The following is a 21,290-nucleotide window of genomic DNA, read 5'->3' as shown; positions in this document are numbered from 1 at the left end:
AATACTACAAACCACTCTATATACATTAATTTAACAAAGTAGATAAAATGGACCACTTCCTCGGAAAACAAACTATCAGAACCCATCCAATATGAAATGGATAATTTGAATAGCCCTGTAGCTATTAAGGAAACTGAATTCAAATGTAAAATATAAAACTATAGGGGCTTCCCTGGTGGCGCAGTGGTTGAGAGTCCGCCTGCCGATGCAGGGGACACAGGTTCGTGCCCCGGTCCGGGAAGATCCCACATGCTGCGGAGTGGCTGGGCCTGTGAGCCATGGCCGCTGAGCCTGAGCGTCTGGAGCCTGTGCTCCGCAACGGGAGAGGCCACAACAGTGAGAGGCCCGCGTACCACAAAAAAACAAAACCAAACAAAACTATAAAACCTTTAGAGAAAAACACAGTAGAAAATCTTCAAGATTTAGGGCTAGTCAAAGAGTTCTTAGATTTGATCCCAAAAGCGTAATATATAAAAGGAAAATTTGACAAACTGGAATTCATCAAATTAAAATTTTTTTCTGTGTAAAAGACCCTGTTAAGAGGGTGAAAAAATAAGCTACAGACTAGGAGAAAATATTTGCAACCTATCTACCTGGCAAAGGACTTGTATCTTGAAAATATTAAAAATCCTCAAAACCCCACAGTAAAAAAACTAAACAATCCAGTTAGAAAATTGGCAAATGACATGAAGGGACATTTCATTAAAGATGATGTACAGATGGCAAATAAGCACACGAAAAGATGTTCAACAACATTAGCCATTAAGGATATTAAAATTAGAACCACAATGACATATCACTTCCCACCTATCAGAATAACTAAAAGAAAAAATAGTGAGAACTCTAAATGCTGGCAAGGATGTTGGGAAACAGGGTCACTCACACATTGCTGATGGGAATGTAAAATGCTACAATCAAACTGGAAAACAGTTTGGCAGTTTCTTAAAATACTAAACATGTAACTACCATATCACCCAGCAGTGTCATTCCCAGACATTTATCCCGGAGGAATGACATATGTTTACACAAAAACTTATATACAAATGTTTGGGGCAGCTTTATTTGTAATATCCAAACACTAGAAACAACTTATATGTTCTTCAACAGGTGAGTGGTTGAACAAACTGTGGTATATCCATATCGTGCAATATTACTGAGCAATAAAAAGGAATGAAATATTGATACACGCGACAACCTGGATGAATCTTCACAGAATCATTTTGAGTGGACAAAAGCCAATCCCAAAGGGTCACATACTGTATTATTTCATTTATATAACATCACTATAAAATTAGAGTAGTGGACAGCAGATTAGGGATTGCTGGGAGTTAAAGATGGGTTTCAGGAGGCAGGGAAGTGAGTGTGTCCATAAAGGGAGACTGAAGGAATCCTTGCGGTGATTGGAATGTTCTGGATCTTGACTGTCAATGTCAGTATCCTGCTCATGATATTGTGATATAGTTTTGCAAGATGGTACCAGAGGGGAAATTGAGTAAAGGGTACAAAGGAGCTTTCTGTGTTGTTTCTTATGCTGAAAATCATTTTGAAGTTTATCAAGATATTGAGGCAGATTAAGGAAGAGTATGAAGGTAGTAATCAGGAGTTTTGGAAAAGAAATTTCTTTTTATCAGTAAGGTCTATGTGTGATTATTCTTCCCCTTTAGCTTCCACATCTGAAGGTGGAAGTGAACTGGTACAGAGAATCCTGAGGAAGTAACTTAACATGATGATGATGAACTTTGATGAGTGACGGGATTTATGGTCATGGAACGAGGGCTGTCTGGTCCAGCTGGTGTGACTGACTGTTTCAATTATTTGAAAAGTCGTTTAAATGACCCAACTCATTTTGGTCCTTTAACCTCAACACCACTGTCTCACTCTTTTCCATCAAGCCCAGCTCAATATCTGCCTCAATTATGAAGTTATTCTTGACTATTTCAATCCCTACACATCTCTGCCTCCTACGAATTGATAGATTTAGATCAATAAGGTTACTTTTAAACAAAGACGTTTCAATTATACATTCAACTTAGTATTTCATGCAGAAAGGTGTTTCACCAATGGGCATTCCTTGGGTTGGGTATATATTGTCGTAACATGATTGTGAAGCTCACTCATGGGAAGTTTAGATTAAATGCAGTCTCAGGTACCTGCTCAGTTCTCTAAATTCAATTATTTCATGGTTTGGCATGTGCTTCTAAAAGGCAATATTTGCTTTTTTACCTACCACTTGTTTCCTGCAAGAGGACAGTAACCTTTAGTGGCTGCATTGAGGTTCATGAGTGACTATGGTATATATTCAATCAATATTTGTTGACTGAATTAGCCCACTACTAAACATCCCATAAAGGTAGAACTCTGACAGATGATCTTAAGTTACGGTAGAAGAGAATTAGGTTGAACTCAGTGAGGAAACTGGCATTGCAAACTCTTTAAACACAAGACTTTAGTGATGGTCATAGAATCTTCACTGCTGGTCATTTCACGAATACCAGAGAGCCATCTGTCCAGTGTATATGTGGTCTTGCCTGGAAGAAGATGACCAGCTCACTGTGATCTACTTAGTTCTTGTCTAGTTGTGTGATTCTAGACTTATGGGATTCTTGGCTTGACTCTCCAAGAAAAAGAAAGCTGTATTCCTTTTCCCATTTGAATTTCAGCTACTGTGAAATTAGCCATGACCATCTCTTACAAGTAAAACTCCTACATAGATAGCAGACTCTGGAGTGATACTGGCCTCCTTTATTTGGCAACTGTGTTCCCATTCCTAATGTGTTTTGTAACTCATGCATGATGTCTAAGTAGGTTTGAATGAAAGCATATTTATTACATCCTCTGTTTTTTCAAATAGCAAAACAGATTACTCTGTTGTTACACAGATGTGCCGTGGGTGGAATGCCAGCTCTTAGGAGCCTGCAAAGCCCTGTCCATTTTCCCGAGGTAGTGTGGGAGGTGTGAATGACATTCAGAGGGAGAGGGAGTGTTGGATTTTGCATGTGCTGAGATTGCTGAAGTGTCCCTGATGGCTTTGTGTAAGATGCTGTTGGGCTGTTCCATTTAAAAGTTCATGCCGTGTCAATTAATTTCACAGGGAAACAAACCTTAAAGTGCGCCATGCGCTATCAGTTACCTCAGAACTTGGAGCAGATATTAGCAGACTTGCAAAGTTTGATGGTAAGTGTTTAAAACTGACAAACAAAAATCTCAAAAAGCTTTTGTAACAAAGCAATGTAACAAACTAATTATATGAAATTCAATTTATGTTTCTTTTTATTTGGTGGAAAGACATAAAATTCTCCAGGCATCAAAGCCTGTAATCTCTTCTCACACTAAAGAGTAAAAGTGTTTTACTCTTTTACTCTCCAAGGGGAGAATGGCTTTATCAGTTCATCGTTCCTTTCATCCTTGTTTCCTCTTCTCTAGATCTCGTTCTCTCTAGTCCCACAATACTCTTCACTTACCTGACCTAGATCTCCTTGGAGCCTTATGCAGACATGCTGAGGATGAATACAGGCCACACTCATATTTCTAGCTTTAACCAGCCATCCATTCTCTGGCTCCACAACAAAGGCCAAACACTAGACTGCAGACTTCATGAAGACAGTAATCCTGCCTCATATATTTCTGTGTCCTTCAGAGTGCCTGGTATAATGTCTTAAAGATAGCAGGTGTTCTAGAAGAATATTCTGATTTATTAATCAGTTGGTCAGCTGTTGCCCTTTATTTTAGACCATGGTTTTGCTATCACCATCTTCACATCATTCAACCCAGTCCCCTGCTCCTCAGCATGGTCTCTCTTGCCTGTTCTACTCCAGCTGTGTTTTTCTTTTCTGTTAAAGCTGTTGCAGATAAACAGAATCCTTCGAGTCAAAGCAGAGAGCCATTAATGGTAGGATTCTAGGCACCCTGACAGACTGTGGGAGAATCTTTGGGTCTTTCGGGTGCCCCTCAGTGGTTTCTTGCTTTACACACTTATAGGTCTGGCCTTGAATATCAGTATTTCCATATAGACTGGTTTTATTTATTAACAAATATTTATGAGTTTCAGGCTATCTTTCAAAATGTTTTCTTTGGAGTCCACTAAAGGAAAATGTGGACAAGGGTCTTAGCATGATCCCATGAGTTAGAGCACAGGCAAATTTAATTTTAAATTTTCTCAGTGGACAGCTTAGAGTTTATACTGCCTGTGCTTTGCATTTGCTTGTAAACTCCCTCTGATTCTGTTAATATTTTAGTCTTTCTTAAATGAGTGGTGTTATAGAAAACGTTTATAGAAAACAAATTGTTCCTCCAGTGTGAGATTTAAGTCAAGGGAATAACCAGGAAACTGAATGGCCCAAGAAATATTTTGATTAGATTAAAACAAATTACACATTTTCTACTAAGTAATTTTTTCAATGAAATGTTACTGTTACATGAATCCAAGAAAAGTAAATTGTGCTCATGAATCAAAATACTTTCTTAAAATATGTCATAGAATATTTATGGAGTCCTAAAAGGGCAAAAGCTAAATGTAATTTACTCATTTCTTTCCTGGCAGGATTGTACCTTTACACCTCTGTCAGTTTATAAGGAGGTAAAAATTCATGGCTTTTTGCTTACTTTACCATCAAAAAGAAGAAAATGATGTTATAATTACCAGTTCATTTTCTTTCACAGATACTGGTACAGATAGCCTACACTATGACTCAGTTACAAACAACCCTGAAATCGTAGTGACATAAACAGTTGAAGTTTATTTCTTCCTCATGTCACATCTGATGCAGGTTGGGTGGCCTTCTTCATCTTGTAGCCGTGATGCCTAGACTAATGGCCTTTAAGGTGAGCACATCACAGTAAGGATGAGATGAAAGAGACAAACTGACTTTCAACTGCTCTTCCTCTCACGTTTCGTTGGCCAGCGTGGGTCACATGGGCCTGACCTAACTGCAAGGGAGGCTGGGAAATAACGAGTATGGATATTTGTTGAGTACTGTCTCTACCACACGCATCCTCTGACCATAGGTCAGTTCCAGGGTAGTGTATAAAGGGCCAGGCTGGAATAGGTAGACTTTTTTTTTTTTTTTTTTTTTTTTGCGGTACGCGGGCCTCTCACTGTTGTGGCCTCTCCCGTTGCGGAGCACAGGCGCTCCGGACGCGCAGGCTCAGCGGCCATAGCTCACAGGCCCAGCCGCTCCGCGGCATGTGGGATCCTCCCGGACTGGGGCACGAACCCGTGTCCCCTGCATCGGCAGGCAGACTCTCAACCACTGCGCCACCAGGGAAGCCCTAGGTAGACTTCTTACTTGGAACTGCAGGAATGGGGCTAAGAATCCTCCTTCTCAGCATGACTCCTTATAGTCTTAGTCCCCCCTTCCCTGCTTGACTTCTTCTTCTCATAGCACTTATCACCATCTGGCCTCCTCTACAAACTGCTTATTTTCTGTTTATTATTATCGTCGATCGCTACCTGCTGCCATGTAAGCTGCACAGGGATCTTCGTTTTGCTCACTGATATATGCCAAGTCCCTAGAACAAAGCTCAAAAAATACTTGCTGAATGCATGAATAAATGGTCACAGGTGCCAGAGAACGGGGGAAAGGATCAGCCTCAGGCCCCAGAGAGACTTGATAGAGCAAAGGAGTGGCCTAAGGTAAGGGATTGAGAGTGGAGTGTGAAACGATGGGGTGAGGAGGAGGCTTCCTGATGGGAACTTGTAAGACAAAGCAAGGGTGTTGGGTCCCCTTCTGCTGGAGGGCAGTGGCTAGGAGAGGGGTCATCTGGTGGTTTTACAGTGTCTTGTCTTCAGAATCTTTCCTCCAAACACAATTTAACACAAAAATCCCAAATTTAAACCAATACACGTGGTGCTGCTTGGGCTGAAACAGGAAAATACCTAAAATAATTCCTTCATCACAGATGGGATAACAGGTCCTGAGAGGTCAGAGGATTTGCATATATATATATAAATAGTCTTTTGTTAATGCTTCATAAACTTTATTTTAAAAGTGTATTAATAATTATTACTTAATAGTTGTGGCCTGTTCACATAGCACAGATAATTCACCAAATCTCCAACATATAATCGTTTTCCCAAATAAAGGCAACACAGGCCTCTCTTTTCTCTCATTTATACGTAAATTGTGGTCACTTTTCAGAGAACATGTAATACCAAATTTTTGAGGCTAGTACGCTTCTGGGCTAAATACCAGATTTCTGCTAAAGTTACTCTTTCATTCTTAAATCTTGGGTTGAATTTCAATCTACCTTAAAGTTCAAGGCAATTTGATGTTCCGTGGGTTTAGCCATATTAAAATATGATTTCTTGGGCTTCCCTGGTGGCGCAGTGGTTGAGAGTCTGCCTGTGGATGCAGGGGACACGGGTTCGTGCCCCGGTCTGGGAAGATCCCACATGCCGCGGAGCGGCTGGGCCCGTGAGCCATGGCCACTGAGCCTGCGTGTCTGGAGCCTGTGCTCCGCAACGGGAGAGGCCACAACAGTGAGAGGCCCGCGTACCGCAAAAAAAAAAAAAAAAAAAAAAAATATATATATATATATATATATATATATGATGTTTCCAAGAAAGCATTTGAAAATGAACGGAGGGATTAGGGGGAAATACTGTAAATTAGATCCAATATACAAATTAGATTTCCCCTGTTGGCAGCCAAATTTAAAGACGAAGAGAGTGATGCAAGATGTGGAAAAGTTTTTGAAAGAGTTGGAACAGTTAACAAACCCCAAATCCTTCCCACAATTGCTTTTGCTTTCTTATAACCTTCAACTTTTCCTTCATTTCCTTTTCTCCAAGCCCTAGTTTTAAGTTCAGTCTCTCCCTGCCTCTGTGACACACACATTCACACACCATATACTATATACACACATTCCTCTAATGACCCCATTTCACCATTTTTCTTTCCTCTGTTTTTGCATTATTTCTAACTATTCTCTTTACATCTTCCTCTTTCACTCTTTATTTTAGTTTACTTATCTCCTCTACCCACATTGTCTCTTTTTCTGTTATTTTTTATCTTTTCTGTTTTCATCACTCTCTCTCTATTAATTAGTTTATTAAGTTTATTCATTAAGCACCCCTAAGGACAAGATGCAATACAAAGTATGTAGAATTATAACACATCTTCACATGTATTATCAAGGTTCTTTTGATCCTTTTACTCCTCCAGTCTTCTTCTATCCCCTCTTTTATGTCTCCTCTGTTAACCTTTGTCATAATGGGGTATCAGTAGATTTCAAATTTTCTTCTGGTGACTAAAAAAAGATTTCCTTGAATCATGGGAATTAAAACCAGATATTGCATCTTTTAGCTTAAATTAAAAGTATGATATCAGCACTGTGTACGCTTGGAAATGCCCTGCCTGTCTATGGCAAGGTCTAATAGATGAGACATGTGTGAGGCATGCCCTTTCTGTCTGTGCTAAGAATATCTTTTAGCTTGTGACTTCTGGGAAGATCTGGGTATGGTCTTATTTTTGCTTCTAGTTACCATGTGGTTTTTCTTCTGAGATTTGTCAAAATACTTTCTTAACCCCAAACTACAGTTTTTTGTCCTTGTGTCATAAGGACATATCACATCTTCTAAGTAGCTGAAGACCTGAGTTTCCCAGTCCTAACACTAGAGAAGTCCCCACTGGGAACTCCAAACTGGGGACAAGACCAAGAGTCAAAACTGAGATGGGTAGGGCTCCAGGATGTCTCTTGTAAGTCTCCCCGCCTCCCCACTTTTGCTCTTAAACCCAAGGACAGTGTCTTGTTGGTGGCCTCTTTAGGCATGGCATGAGCTTTTATTTTTTTTTTTAAAGATTGTCACTTCAGACTACTTTTTTTTAAAAAAAAATTATCTATTTATTTTTGGCTGCGTTGGGTCTTCGTTGCTGCACGCAGGCTTTTCTCTGGTTGCGGCGAGCGGGGGCTACCTACTCTTGGTTGCGGTGCAAGGGCTTCTCGTTGCAGTGGCTTCTCTTGTTGCGGAGCATGGGCTCTAGGCGCACGGGCTTCAGCAGTTGTGGCTGGAGGGCTCTAGAGCACAGGCTTAGTAGTTGTGGCGCACGGGCTTAGTTGCTCCGTGGCATGTGGGATCTTCCCGGACCAGGGCTTGAACCCATGTCCCCTGCATCGGCAGGTGGATTCTTAACCACTGCGCCACCAGAGCAGCCCAGGCATGGCATGAGCTTTCATTCATTCTTTTCTTTCTTTTATCCATTCACTCAGTCACCTGTTCATTTATCCACTAAATGTATATTTAACACAATGGCAAGGGGATACAGTGTTTAGTAAGCCTGGGGATACAGTGGTTAATAGGTCAGATGCAGGCCTTGCTTTCATAGCACTTATAGCCCAGGGGAGAAGACAGACTTGAACAAGAGCTCATTCCCAAAGAAGGCTTTAATTAGATAAAAGTCCTCAAGTTCTCAGGCCCTACCCATGATGTTGACACATGAGCAAGTACTCACTATGTACCAGGCACCATGCTAAGTAATTGCACATATTATCTTACTAAATCCTTACAGGCCTGGGAGGAAGAGATTATTATTACTTCCAACTTATGGGCAAGGAATTTGAATCCCAGATAAATTGAATAACTTTCCCAAGGTCCCAGGGTTACTAAGTGGAGGAGTTAGAATATGAACCTAGGACTGCTGGCAAAGCCTAGTCTATGAAAGGGCATGAGAGGCTCTAAACTGCAAACAGAAAGGCAGCATGGGAGAGTCAGGGGAATCAGCATGACTGCTTAGCTCCTGATCAGGGTAAGATACACATTTCAAGAATATTTTAAACCTGAAAATGCAAAATGAATTTCCAGAGATCAAGTCCATCCAGGACTCAGATGACATCATCATGTTTTTAAAAAGTAGCAAATGTTCTCAGTGCTCTTGAATGTCAGGATCCCCGAGAAGAGCTCATAGGAGAGCTGGCCAAACATAGAGACCAGCACATGCAAGACAGAGGTGGGTTTTGGTAGGTAAATCCATTTATTTGAAAAGTTCTCATATAAATATTTTTATACATTTTAAACATCAGAAAAAAATTGATATGTAGTCTGTTGAATTTTATAAAAAAAGATACATAACTTGACTTAAAATTATAACAAGTATAAAAATAGAGTGGATCTTGATTTTTCATGTTGAAGTCTTACAGGAATTGACAAGATTTACAAATAATAACTGGAAATAGTTTCAATTATACATTTGTAAACTGGTCATGCTTATGCCTTGGGGAAAGCCACGGATGTAAATTGTCCAAATGTGCTTAAGACTCTTTTGCATATTGTTACTGGCTGGACTAAGGTCTGTTTTTTTGCAAATATGACAAGTTTACATATGTTGTATGACTGTTAATACTGAGTTTCGAACCAGGGAAAGGTTGACTCTTTTTTTTTTTTTTTTTTTTTTTTTTTTGCGGTACGCGGGCCTCTTACTGTTGTGGCCTCTTCCATTGCGGAGCACAGGCTCCGGACGCACAGGCTCAGCGGCCATGGGTCTAGCCACTCCGCGGTATGTGGGATCTTCCCGGACCGGGGCACGAACCCGTGTCCCCTGCATCGGCAGGAGGACTCTCAACCACTGTGCCACCAGGGAAGCCCCCTTGGTTGACTCTTTATTTCAGGAATCTTTGTGTGTTTTTGTGAGCCTTTCTAAAGAAGAGCATGTGTGTAATTAAAACACAGAAAAACAAGCATCTCTTTTTGGTTAAAAAAACAAACAAGCACACAGAAAGGCTTGGTTAGCCTCTTGTGACTTTTTAAACTTATCAGATATGTTTCCTATTCACCTGGACAGAAGCACAGCCTAACAGCAAAGCCGATGTGACTGTGTAAGGCATAGATGCCTTGTGAAGACAAGGAGGAATAACTCTACTCTTTACTGCTGGTGTTGATGTGGCCATTATGGTGGTGATGATGGGTGGCTAAGGCTTAATAGTTGAAGAATAATGAGGTTTTAGAAAATGGGAAGGTGACATTCTTCTTTCTAAGAAAAAATAAATATTTATCACAATCATCAGGGCAACAGTAGGGGGCAGTCTTCTAAACGCTAAGAAGCTCTTGGCTGGAGAAACTCTTGAACAGCAGTGATAATGTCTTATTTATTTATTTTTAAATTTACCTGTTTATTTATTTATTTATTTTTGGCTGCGTTGGGTCTCCATTGCTGCGCGCCGGCTTTCTCTAGTTGCGGCGAACAGGGGCTACTCTTCGTTGCGGTATGTTGTGGTGCATGGACTTCTCATTGCGGTGGCTTCTCTTGTTGTGGAGCATGGGCTCTAGGCATGCGGGCTTCAGTAGTTGTGGCTCGTGGGATCAGTAGTTGTGGCACGCAAGCTCTAGAGCACAGGCTCAGTAGTTGTGGTACACAGGCTTAGTTGCTCTGCGGCATGTGGAATCTCCTTGGACCAGGGATCGAACCCGTGTCCCCTGCATTGACAGGCAAATTCTTAACTATTGCGCCACCAGGGAAGTCCCAGGATGTCTTATTCAATAGGTAATTGTCTTAGGGAAGAGTTGTAGCGCAGATAATCAAGAAGCATTGCTAATAATAATATCCATAAAGAAATAAAGCCAACTGCTCTGGAAAAATCTTGAAGTATTGGGTACTGAATTCCATTTTCATGATAAACTATAGATTTCCACTTTAAGATAAACACTTTAGTTTGAGAAGGTTATTAGGATGGTAATTAACAAACAATCCAGCTGACTAAATTTAGAATGCCGGCAGGGTTCGGAGTGAAATCTTGTGGATTTTGTTCAGTATGGCCTAGAGTATTTCTGTGTGATTGCAAACTGGATGAATTGCTATCTGCTTACACGTCTGTTATCTTCAGAGAAGCAAACAACTGTGACTAGCTAGTTTCATTATATTTATACTTCATTATTGACATGATTTTTTTCCCAGTTATTTTCTTGCTCATTAAAGATGACTTTGTTCTCTAAACATGTGTTCAGTGAATAATTATGTGAGAAACAATGCTATTTTTCCTAAACTGTTTTCTCATCCATTGTCATCTGACTGTTTACTGCCTCTTAACTCTTTGACACAATTAGCAAAGGGAAGAAAGGTCCTACAGTTTTTCTCTAGTCCTTATTTTGCTTTATGAGAGGAATATAGTTTTGATTCCTTCTGAGGTGCTTTAAGTTGCCCACCTTGTTTTCAGATCTATTTGTATCCCTTCAGAGTTAGGACAACCTAAGTCCCTCATTGTGGCTGGGCGATTAGGTCTTCCAATCCCCTTTATCATATTACCATAGAAATATACCACTTCTTTCATTCATCTTAGATCTACTCTAATACTTATATCATCTCCCAGTCTCTCTTTAAAACCATCTTTCCATCCATTTCCCCAGCAAGTATTTATTAAGATCCTATTATGGAGCCAGTATGATGGGTTATGGGGATATAGACGTGAATCCAGTGCTCCCCTCGAAGAAACCTGCTCACCCCTTTTGGAAAGAGGCAGAAGAGACATTGGGAAGCTTGTGTTTTGTGCTAACAGGACTAAAAGGGGGAAGTTGAGCACTTCTAAAGTTAAAAAAAAAAGTAGTTTGGCTTTGTTCTTGCCACTTTGTTTTGACTAGGCCCTGTATTTAGTATGTATTTAAATCACTGGGCCCACACTCTTCCAGAAGGGCTGAATTGGAGTTTGGCTTCCAAAAACTGAGGCAGAGCCCCTTGGCCTTACTGCCTGTTTCTGTCTAGAACCACACCCTTGGTGTCAGGCCAGAAGTGGATGAGCCTTGGGGCCAGGGAGGAGCGAGCCAACATGTTCAAGGCTGTATTTGCCTCCATGTCAGTCTTTGCTTACGACAATAAAAATGATCAAATGAGCCTGTTTTTTATATTCCTGTTGGCAGGAACTGTGTATCATGTTGTTTTTGCCCAAAGCACTTTTTTTTTTTTTTTTTAGTGGCCAAGTTTGAAGCCTGAGAAATTGAGTCTTGGGTCAAGAATTTGGAATAAGCTTTGAGGGTTGCTGTCGACCCATAATTTTATGTAGGTTTTGCTGGTGACACCCAATTCAAGGTTCTACAGAATTCAGGAATGTATATTATTGGTCAAGAAAAAAAGATACTGAATTCTTAGAGTTTAGAAAAAGTCTTCTCTTCTACAATGTAATTGTCTAAACAACTTGGGCCAGTTGAAATCAGTTTTCATTTACTTTTCAGTATCTGTGATATATGCTGTAATGAGAGCAAACAAGGACTTGGCCACTTCCCTTCGTATAAAAAGTGACATTGTACAGGTTATTTAGCCTCATCCAAATCCTCCTGCCAGCACGCTCACAGTTAGCAGTGGATGTCTGGGAAGAAGCCAGTGTGTGTCCCAATTGGGGGTGTTTAGGCAGCGACACTTTTATGATACTGGAGAAAGGTAGATGGAGTTGGAAAAGCAGCCCGGAGCCCTCGAGTCTCTCATTCCTTCCAGACTCTTGTTTTTGTTTTTTCAAGCAAGGTCTATGAATATTAGTAATCTGGTTGGTTAGGAGTGATCAGGCCATGTGAAAACTGGCTGCTGTCACCTCGGTCCATGCGTTTTAAAAGGAAAAGATATCATCCTACTAAGGAAGGGAGCCCATCTAAGAAGGCTCTAGGTTCAGGAGGTGTTTGTTAGGGGTGTAACAGTGCAATACAAGGTTCTGTAGGCCTGGCTGGCCTCTCTTCCCTTCAGTCAATGCTGAAAATGTGCTTCCTTTTTTCATTTTCCAAATGACACTTTTTATGTTGCAATCTACCCTTTTGGCTTCTGATTAAATAAATGTATTTTTATTGTTTTCAAGAGAGAATTTTGTAGACACTAATCTTACCCCTGGCTGGCTTGAACCCTGTTTGGATCTACCCTCAATCTCCTTTTTCATTCCTTCCCTCTCTCTTTTTCTTCCTCTCTCTCTCTGTCTTTCAAATCTTTGTACTCATAAGTTATAAAAAGTTAACCCCAACCGTTTGCAATGCAAATGTACTTGAATCTAATAGATATATTTTGTGACAGGGTCCATGAAAGATTATCTCTGGTTTGTTTTTCTATCAAGAGAACCCTCACCCTAAAAGTGTATTTCCTTATTGAAATAATGGAACGAATTGATTCATTGATTTAGAATGGGCATGCCCTTAGTTTGGAATGGGCTTGGTATTAAAAAAAACTAGAAACATCTTCTGGACAGTTTGGGGCAAGTTATATGGTGCCTCTGAGAGCCCCCAGATCTCTGAATCTAATCAAGATAAGAAGCATAGAACAGCTGAAAGGAATCACACGCATTCTCAGGCACATGTGGCAAACAAGACCCAGGTTTCTTGGGGGTGGAATATAGTAGGAACCCCGAAATTCTGATTATCAGCCTAGAAAGACCCAGTTAACTTTGGTTGTGAAACTGGAAGTATGCCATCTTAACCTGTGTGAAAGTTACATTAAATAAAAAGACATGAAATAAGAAAAACTTTTAGGATCATCCCTGCTTTATCTTTTCAAAAATCATTTGTTATAAACTGAAAGTAGAGATTAGTGATTTTTTTTTCTTTTTAGAGGAATAAACATCCCATGGCGCTTGAGGTTTCTGTTCTTATTTGGACAGTGCAGAAAATTATGTTTCAAAATATCTGATGGATTTCCATCTTTGTACCCCTCCCAGATGATTTTTCCTAGCACAGCCTAGGATATATGTACATATGTGTATATATAACTCTGTGCTGTCCAAAAGAGAAGGAAAATGTGCTGTATGTTGGGTGCTAAAGCAGTACTGTGGACCTCTAAAGAGAGTTTGAGGTGAGTCATAAAGATGTTTGTTTTTTGTATTTTACAGGGATTGTTGTCTGTGAGGCGCCTAACAACAAACTAGATAAATTCACCGGAGTCCTCTCTTGGAAGGGCAGCAAACACTCCCTCAACAATGAGAAGATAATCCTGAGGGGCTGTGTCCTGAGAAATACCAGCTGGTGTTTTGGAATGGTTATTTTTGCAGGTACAGAAAACTCTCCAGGGTCTGTTATGGGAGAGCTCTTCCTGAGATCTGCATGAGCACAGTCTGCGGCTCTCCAGGTTGGATGAGCACGGTGCTTTTATTGCGTGCAAGGTGCCCTTCTGGGTTAACTGCAGAGTGCAGGGCACCAGGATAAGACACCGCTGCTCTGGAAATAGTATGTGTGGCCCCACTCTGCAAGGAAACGCTGACATCATGAACTTATTCTTAAGAGTGCATGGGCCTTAATTACTCAGATGCTAGATACCTACTGTTTTGTTTTTTTTTTTGGATAGATTTTTATTGGAGTATAATTGCTTCACAATACTGTGTTAGTTTCTGTTGTATAGCAAAGTGAATCAGCCATATGCATACACATGTCCCCATATCCCCTCCCACTTGAGCCTCCTTCCCACCCTCTCTATCCCACCCCTCTAGGTCATCTCAAAGCACCGAGCTGATCTCCCTGTGCTATGCAGCTGCTTCCCACTAGCTATTTTACACTTGGTAGTGTATGTATGTCGCTACTCTCACTTCGCCCCAGCTTCCCCCTCCCTGCCCCGTGTCCTCAAGTCCATTCTCTATGTCTACGTCTTTATTCCTGCCCTGCCAGTAGGTTCATCAGTACCATTTTTATTTTTTTTTTAGATTCCATATATATGTGTTAGCATACAGCATTTGTTTTTCTCTTTCTGATTTGGTTCACCCTGTATGACAGACTCTAGGTCCATCCACCTCACTACAAATAACTCCGTTTCGTTTCTTTTTATGGCTGAGTAATATTCCATTGTATGTATGTGCCACATCTTCTTTATCCATTCATCTGTTGATAGACATTTAGGTTACTTCCATGTCCTGGCTATTAATTCAAAAATAGACATGTACCACAATGTTCATTGTAGCACTATTTATGATGCCTGTTGTTTAATTTCTCATTCTCTAACCCCGTCTCAATCATCCCCATCATTATACGTATTAATCAGCCTGCCTTTAAAGTGGAGAATGAGCATGAAAGAAAGCCCCAGCTCTGCTGTTAATTTTGTAGTTTGCCAAGTTCAAGCAATCCTTTTGGAAAAGCCTTCTTAGAGATCCTGCAGTTATTTCTGTGTCTATTTCAGAGCTTCTTCTACTATTCGTCAGCAGGTCCTGGAAAGACTGTGCATGCTGGAGGTGGGGATGGGACTTGGGGGAGGAAGGGGAGTGCCTCTTCCTCTGCCTGCTGCCACTTTTCCTGTCTCTACTTTGTCTCTAAGGGCCCAAGATGGCACCTCTCCTGCTAAGGAAGCTTACAGTAGCACCATTTCGTAAAGCCTCTCAAATTTCACTCATGGCTTCAATTGCCAGTCCTTGATTTTTTAAAAATCCTGTTTATTGTGACACCAAATTAAGATGTGTTTTGGGCCCATTGACTATATGTGCAATCAAAACTGGAATGTTCTTCTTAACTGACTTCCTTCAACAGCAACAAAATGTTCATTAAAGACTCAAAAGTGTTCCAAATCTAGAGAAATCCTCCCAATTCCTCTTAAATACTGTCAGCTGTGGGTGTTAGCAAGGCTCTTGCTGCTTGGGGCATTGCCATTGTAAGGACTTGAGAAATCCCTAGAAATGAGGCTGTATATACAGTTTTATCTGGGGATGAATCTGGTTTCATAATGTTTTCACCAGATGCTTTTACTCTTTAGTCAGGGGAATAAACCTATGATCATCTATTTCCTTATTTGCATCTTGTACTGAGAAAAAGAGTGCTAGGCTTATACGTTAACCTGTCTTTACCTTCCCCCTTTAGTCTTTCCATTTAATGAAGGGGAGATTTCTTGGGGGTCCTCTGATGTGAAGGACCTTCTTGGTTTGCTCCCTATCATTAGAGAAATGGGGGGGTGCATCATCCTAGGAGTGGGCTGTAGCCCAAACTTTTGTTTGCCTTTGTGTGATCTTGTTTGGAATGACTAATTCGGAAGTATGGTTCAGCTATAGCATGTTATGCTAGGACAGCTGCTGAGAGCCCCTCAGGGGTCAAGCTTTCCTTCATAATATTGGCTCTGTGGGAAAATGCTCCTACATAGAAGAAAGTGGAGTGGTAAGTTGGACAGGTCTCCCTCCAAAAAAGTGTAACAGATAGTTCACAGAATTTGGATTGGACAGATCTGGGTTTAAATTTGTTTACCAGCTGGAGAATGTTAAACCTCGGTTACTTAAACTTCCTAAGTTTTAGTTTTCTCTGCTATAATATGGGGATCAGAATGAGTACATTAGAGAGTCACTGTAAAGGCTCAGTGAGGCAATGCACATGGAAGAGGATGCTTGACAAATGCTATTTTCTTTCCTTCCCTGCGTCTCCCTTCTTTCAGCATCAATTCAGAGCACATTGTCTGCTCCATAGGCTGAGAGTTGGGAAAATGTACTGCTCTTGGATCTCGGCAGGGAGAAGTGGGGCATCACCCTCTTTTGTGATGTGACCTTGATGTTCACTGGCAGGGGATCTTCATGAGGCAGATATTTGTAAAGCAGAGCGTGCCTACATTGACTTTAGTCTAGGCACAAACGTTAATAGAAAGTTCAACTAGAATAACGGCAGGCAGAGGAATCGTTGGTTTCGTCAATGTCAGAGTTGAACAAATGAGTGTCTCAGAACCCCTAAGTCATGAGACATCTAATTTGGGGAACTAGTTCTAGGTGAACACCTAGATCTTAGGAAAGTTACCCAAAACAAATTATTAACTATTCTTTCTGTATTATTACTCTAGTTATACCTGCCATTAAGGATTGTGCAAGGAGTATAGTTGACACAAACATGGTTTACTTTACAAATCTATAATTTATGAGGGTCTAATATACATTAACAGCTAGGCCATGCCTCCCTGGTATGGTTTTCCTTTACCTCGAGAGAGGAGAAAGTCCTGTTTCTGAGGGTACAAGTCAGAAGTCTTATTCATTTAAGGCGTCCATAGAAGTCAGCACCATCTTGGTGCATAGTAGGTTTTTGTGCTGGATGTCTTCCATTTGCCCCTCCAGATCTACTCTCACCATTTCACACTCTTTGTCTGCCTTGGGAGGCTGACTTGTATGGTTTACACTAATAGGTTTCCTTGAACTTTGGTCCTATCATTGGGGGTCCCTGGGAAGAGATCAAAGGAAGAGGATTGAGGTCAAGGTATTTATTCCCCCAGACTGCCTACCTTCAAGCTGGCTGGGTCCCTCAACATAAAGTCACTCTTCCTCTAAAGGCTGCAGACTTTACACAACTCTCCCCTTAGGGTCTAATAACCACTCTTTCCCTCATCCTACCCTTCTGGTGTAGATAGAGAAACATCTTGATTGCTACCAAGTCCTTGGTTACTGCGTTAACCTTTTACTTCTGTACCTCTGATACACCCACTCACACTTTTGTAAAGAGTCCCTTTATAAATAAACCTTTCTCTAATTATCCTTGATCAATGTGTCATCTATTTCCTGTTTGGACTCTGAATGAGTCACAGTCTTAAACACACATTGTTTGAATGAGTCAGTGAATTAATGAATTAACGGACTATTTCATATAGCTTTAAAAATAGTGGTTAAGAGCAAGAGCCTTAGAATTAGATATATCTGGGTTCTAAATTTGGCTCTGACGCGTACAAGACAAGACAAAAAAATAAATCTCAGGCAAGTTATTTAAATTCTTTAATCCTGAGTTTCATTATTAGTGAACTAAGGATAATAGTACCTAATTTTTTGGCTTGTTTTAAGCCTTAGTGAGATAATAGTTGAAAAGGACATATGCACATTGCCTAAAACATAGCAGGTACTTAATAAATAAATTCATTCATTAAACAGTTATTTATTGAGTACCTACTATGTGGCAGGCACTATGCTGCTTACTTATTTGCAATTAAGAATGTGAACAAAAAAAGTGCGATCTCTTCACTCATGTGGTTTTGAGTCTGGTAGGAGAGAGACATTAATCTTAAATAATTGTAGTGATGAGTATATAATCTCAAACTGAGATAAGTGCTCTGAAGAAAAAGAACATTGACTCACAGGAGTATGTAGTGGAGGAATATGAAGGGAAAGAACAAGCTAGACAAAAGGCACGCCATAGGCAAAGGCTCTATGGTAGGAATGAGGCTGGGGAGGTAAAAACAAACAAACAAACAAACAAAAAGCTTAAGAAGGCCAGTGTAGAGCATGGAAAACTTGGAGGATAGAGATGAACATGTGACTAGAGACAGGGATAGGGGCCAGATCATACAGGTCCTGTGGTCTGTATCCAGAATTTTGGTCTTTATCCTGAGAGCATTCAGAAGCCATTACAAGTTTATCAAACAGATGGCGTGTGTGTAAGTGTTAAATTTGAAAGTTTCACTCCTGCCTACAGTATTTTTAAAGTTGGTAAATAGGGTCCTGGAAAAAGTGTATGATTCGGGTGATGGCAGAGTAGATGTGGGGAGACAAAGTTGCTAGGCTTTTGCTACCGTCCAGTTGAGAGATGATGGTACTTTGGATTTAGGGTGGGAGTGATGCGATAGACTAGACTCTTAGGTTTCTCCCGCTTTTCACAACTGGATGGATAGTGGTGCCATTCACTGAGATAAGGAACCCTGGAGAAAGGTCACAAGGTGGGCTTGACAAGGGCCACTTGAGGGGCCTTAGAAAGACCAGGTGAAGATACCATATAGGCAATCAAATATATGGATTTAAATATATGAGTTTAGGGCTCAGAGGAGCAATCTGAGCTGGAGATATACATTTGGCCTACAGATGTTAACTGGAGCTGTGGTCTTAGATGAGATTGCTCAGGGAAGGTGGATTGAGAAAGAAGAGAAGATGGCCTATGCCTGATTCTAAAGAAGTCTCACTATTTAATGGCTGGGAAGAAAGGAATGAGCATAATGGAAGACGAAAAAGAAGCTACCAAAGAGGTAGGCGGGAAAGCAGAACATGTAAAATGGGAGCTAAGGAAAGAGTGTGTTTCAAAAGGATGGAGTAGTCAACAGTGTCAGAGGCTGCTGAGAGGTCCAAGAAGGCATGGACGCTATTGATGATAACACCACATTTGTTTTGGTGGAGTGACTGGCCCAGAAACTAGCTTGAGAAATGAGTGGGAGATAAGGAAAAAGAGGCTGTTGAGTATAGAAAATTCTCTCAGGACTGTGACTATGAGGGGAAGAAGAGCTGTGTATATCAACATCTGTGGATATATTTAAATAAGTGCTTAAGAACCCATTCAGTGGATGCTTTGCTAGTCTGTGTGTGTATGTATGCCTAAGAAATGTAAATTTTTAGCACGAAACTGGTCTGTCAATATTTCAGCTTTTAGCAATCACAAACTCTATTTGCCCTTTGTGATCTTTACTAAAAGAAATACTTCCCACCCTCAATGTCCATATGATTTTAATAAACGATTCTGAGAAAATGCGGGTGGTCTCCTTTACACAGTAGAGGCTGGGAATAGGACACTGGGGTACAATTTCCAACTCAGGACAGTGAATTGTTTGAGACCCCAATCTTTGCTCCAATTTGTCTTTCAAGTAAAGGAGTCTTTTAAGGATGTTCCCATGCTTCCCTGACCTCTAGAATGGCATATAATTCCATGTGTGCCCCGCTTCTCACTTTTCTTCCCTTTCCCTTCTCTGCTTTTAAGTGGCTGCATGGATTGGTGATAATTGTGGAAAGATGAAGTGGAGAGGGAAGACTAGGGAAATCTGATATAATTAAAATGTAATTACTTCTATTGAGCATCTTCTTTGTCCACAAGGAATTTTCTTAGCAGTATAATCTAATATTCTTTGTTAATCATCTAATAATCTACCTCTAAAGCAGTTAATTAATTCTCAGAATTTCTTGAACAAGGCACTTAGTAAATATCTAACATGGGATTTAAGAGAATTATTTGAAATAAATCTAAATAAATCTAATAAGAATTTAAGACAATTCTTGCCCTTACAAAAAATGCATATTATATAAATAGTGTGCAATACACAATAAAGGTTTAAATTACTTGCTGTTGTATTGTTTGGAGTTATTTTAGTTTCTCCATTAAAGGCACCTCACATCTTTTTGGGAAACACATCCAGAATTTGATTTCTTATCTTAACTCTCCATTCAGACCTCAGTGTTCTGAATTGTGTTTATTACTACATTCTTTTAGACATTTATAAATTATTCCTCAGTTTGACTGACTTCTTAATCTTTAATTGCTTCAAACTATAAGCACATCCATACACAGATTTTTGAAAAATAACATTTCTTAAACCTTTTAGCTGCAAGTTATGTCTGGATTTATCCCCTTCTAAGAGGACCAGTTCCTTGCAATTTCCAGGATTGTTGTTAAGCCACCAGATGAGAATCATAAACAACTTAATAATAATCCTGCTCTTAATAAAAGTCAAATTATTTTGAAAAAACATATTATTTTCCTTTCAGAAACATTTGATATAAGTAGGAATTAATAAAAATAATACATCATCTAATCATTTCAAAGTTATATCATTTTCTTTCTTTTTTTTTTTTTCTTTTGCAGGTCCTGATACTAAACTAATGCAGAACAGTGGTAAGACAAAGTTTAAGAGGACAAGCATTGATAGATTGATGAATACTCTAGTATTATGGGTAAGTTACCTTAACAAAATTAGACACTATCATTAGTCATTGTTATCTTAATATATTTCTTACATTCTTCTGAGAATTCTTTCAGAAATCTACATTCTCCTTGTGGAATTTGTATTTGGGGACTTTGCATTTGGGGCCCAGTTCTGCTGTTTTCTACTTCCTAGATTATGATTTCTCAATAATTATAGAGTTTCATAGAGTTTTTGGTAGAGTTTCTCATGAGAGAGTTTTTGGTAGAGTTTCTCATGAAACTTTGGTAGAGTTTCTCACGAGAGAGTTTTTGGTAGAGTTTCTCATGAGACGTAGGTTAGTGCTTATGGAGGCCTTCATGGCCTTGCAAGATCATTTGTTTTTAAAACACAAAACATAATTTTTAAGGTAATTTGGTCTTTTGGTCATGTTACATTTGCTCATGCCCTCTCTACGTAGCTTGTGGACAGGGCTGGCTTCATGGATAGGTGGCCTGTGAAGTCACACAGGGCCCCCACTCAGAAGGGCCTCACACTTGGCTTATTGATCTGTTGTTGCTGTGCAGAGATCCTTCATAATTTTTAGAGAAGGGGTCCTGCATTTTTATTTTGCACTGGGCCCTGAAAATTATGTAGCTGGTTCTGCTTATAAATCCTCTGAGGCCCAAGTCACTGTTTACCTCCTTCATGAAGACTTCGAAACCTCCTGGGCCCATGGCTATCTCTTTCCTCTGAATTTTTTTTCTCCTCTGAATTGTTTGAAATGATTTTCTCTACCACTTGTGAACTCCA

At 40.1% G+C, this 21,290-nt stretch overlaps 1 protein-coding gene across 9 annotated transcripts in view; it reads left to right on the top strand.

Moving 5' to 3' along the window:
* ATP8B4 (ATPase phospholipid transporting 8B4 (putative)) overlaps window positions 1–21,290 on the top strand; it is a 256,643-nt gene that overhangs the window by 131,440 nt on the left and 103,913 nt on the right. For 8 of the 9 annotated variants that reach the window (XM_067746383.1, XM_067746444.1, XM_067746423.1 and 5 more), the window contains 3 exons: window positions 3,092–3,174; window positions 13,783–13,941; window positions 20,441–20,529. In XM_067746383.1, coding sequence (XP_067602484.1) covers window positions 3,092–3,174; window positions 13,783–13,941; window positions 20,441–20,529 — 331 coding nt within the window. Of the gene's footprint in view, window positions 1–3,091; window positions 3,175–7,567; window positions 7,698–8,800; window positions 8,946–13,782; window positions 13,942–20,440; window positions 20,530–21,290 lie in introns of those variants that run through there. The other variant, XM_067746434.1, reaches the window with a different exon arrangement.

This window comes from Pseudorca crassidens, chromosome 1 (assembly GCF_039906515.1).
Source record: "Pseudorca crassidens isolate mPseCra1 chromosome 1, mPseCra1.hap1, whole genome shotgun sequence".
Classification (NCBI taxonomy): Eukaryota; Metazoa; Chordata; class Mammalia; order Artiodactyla; family Delphinidae; genus Pseudorca; species Pseudorca crassidens.
Note: the sequence above shows the minus strand (reverse complement) of the source record. Positions and strands in the feature narration are given on the sequence as shown.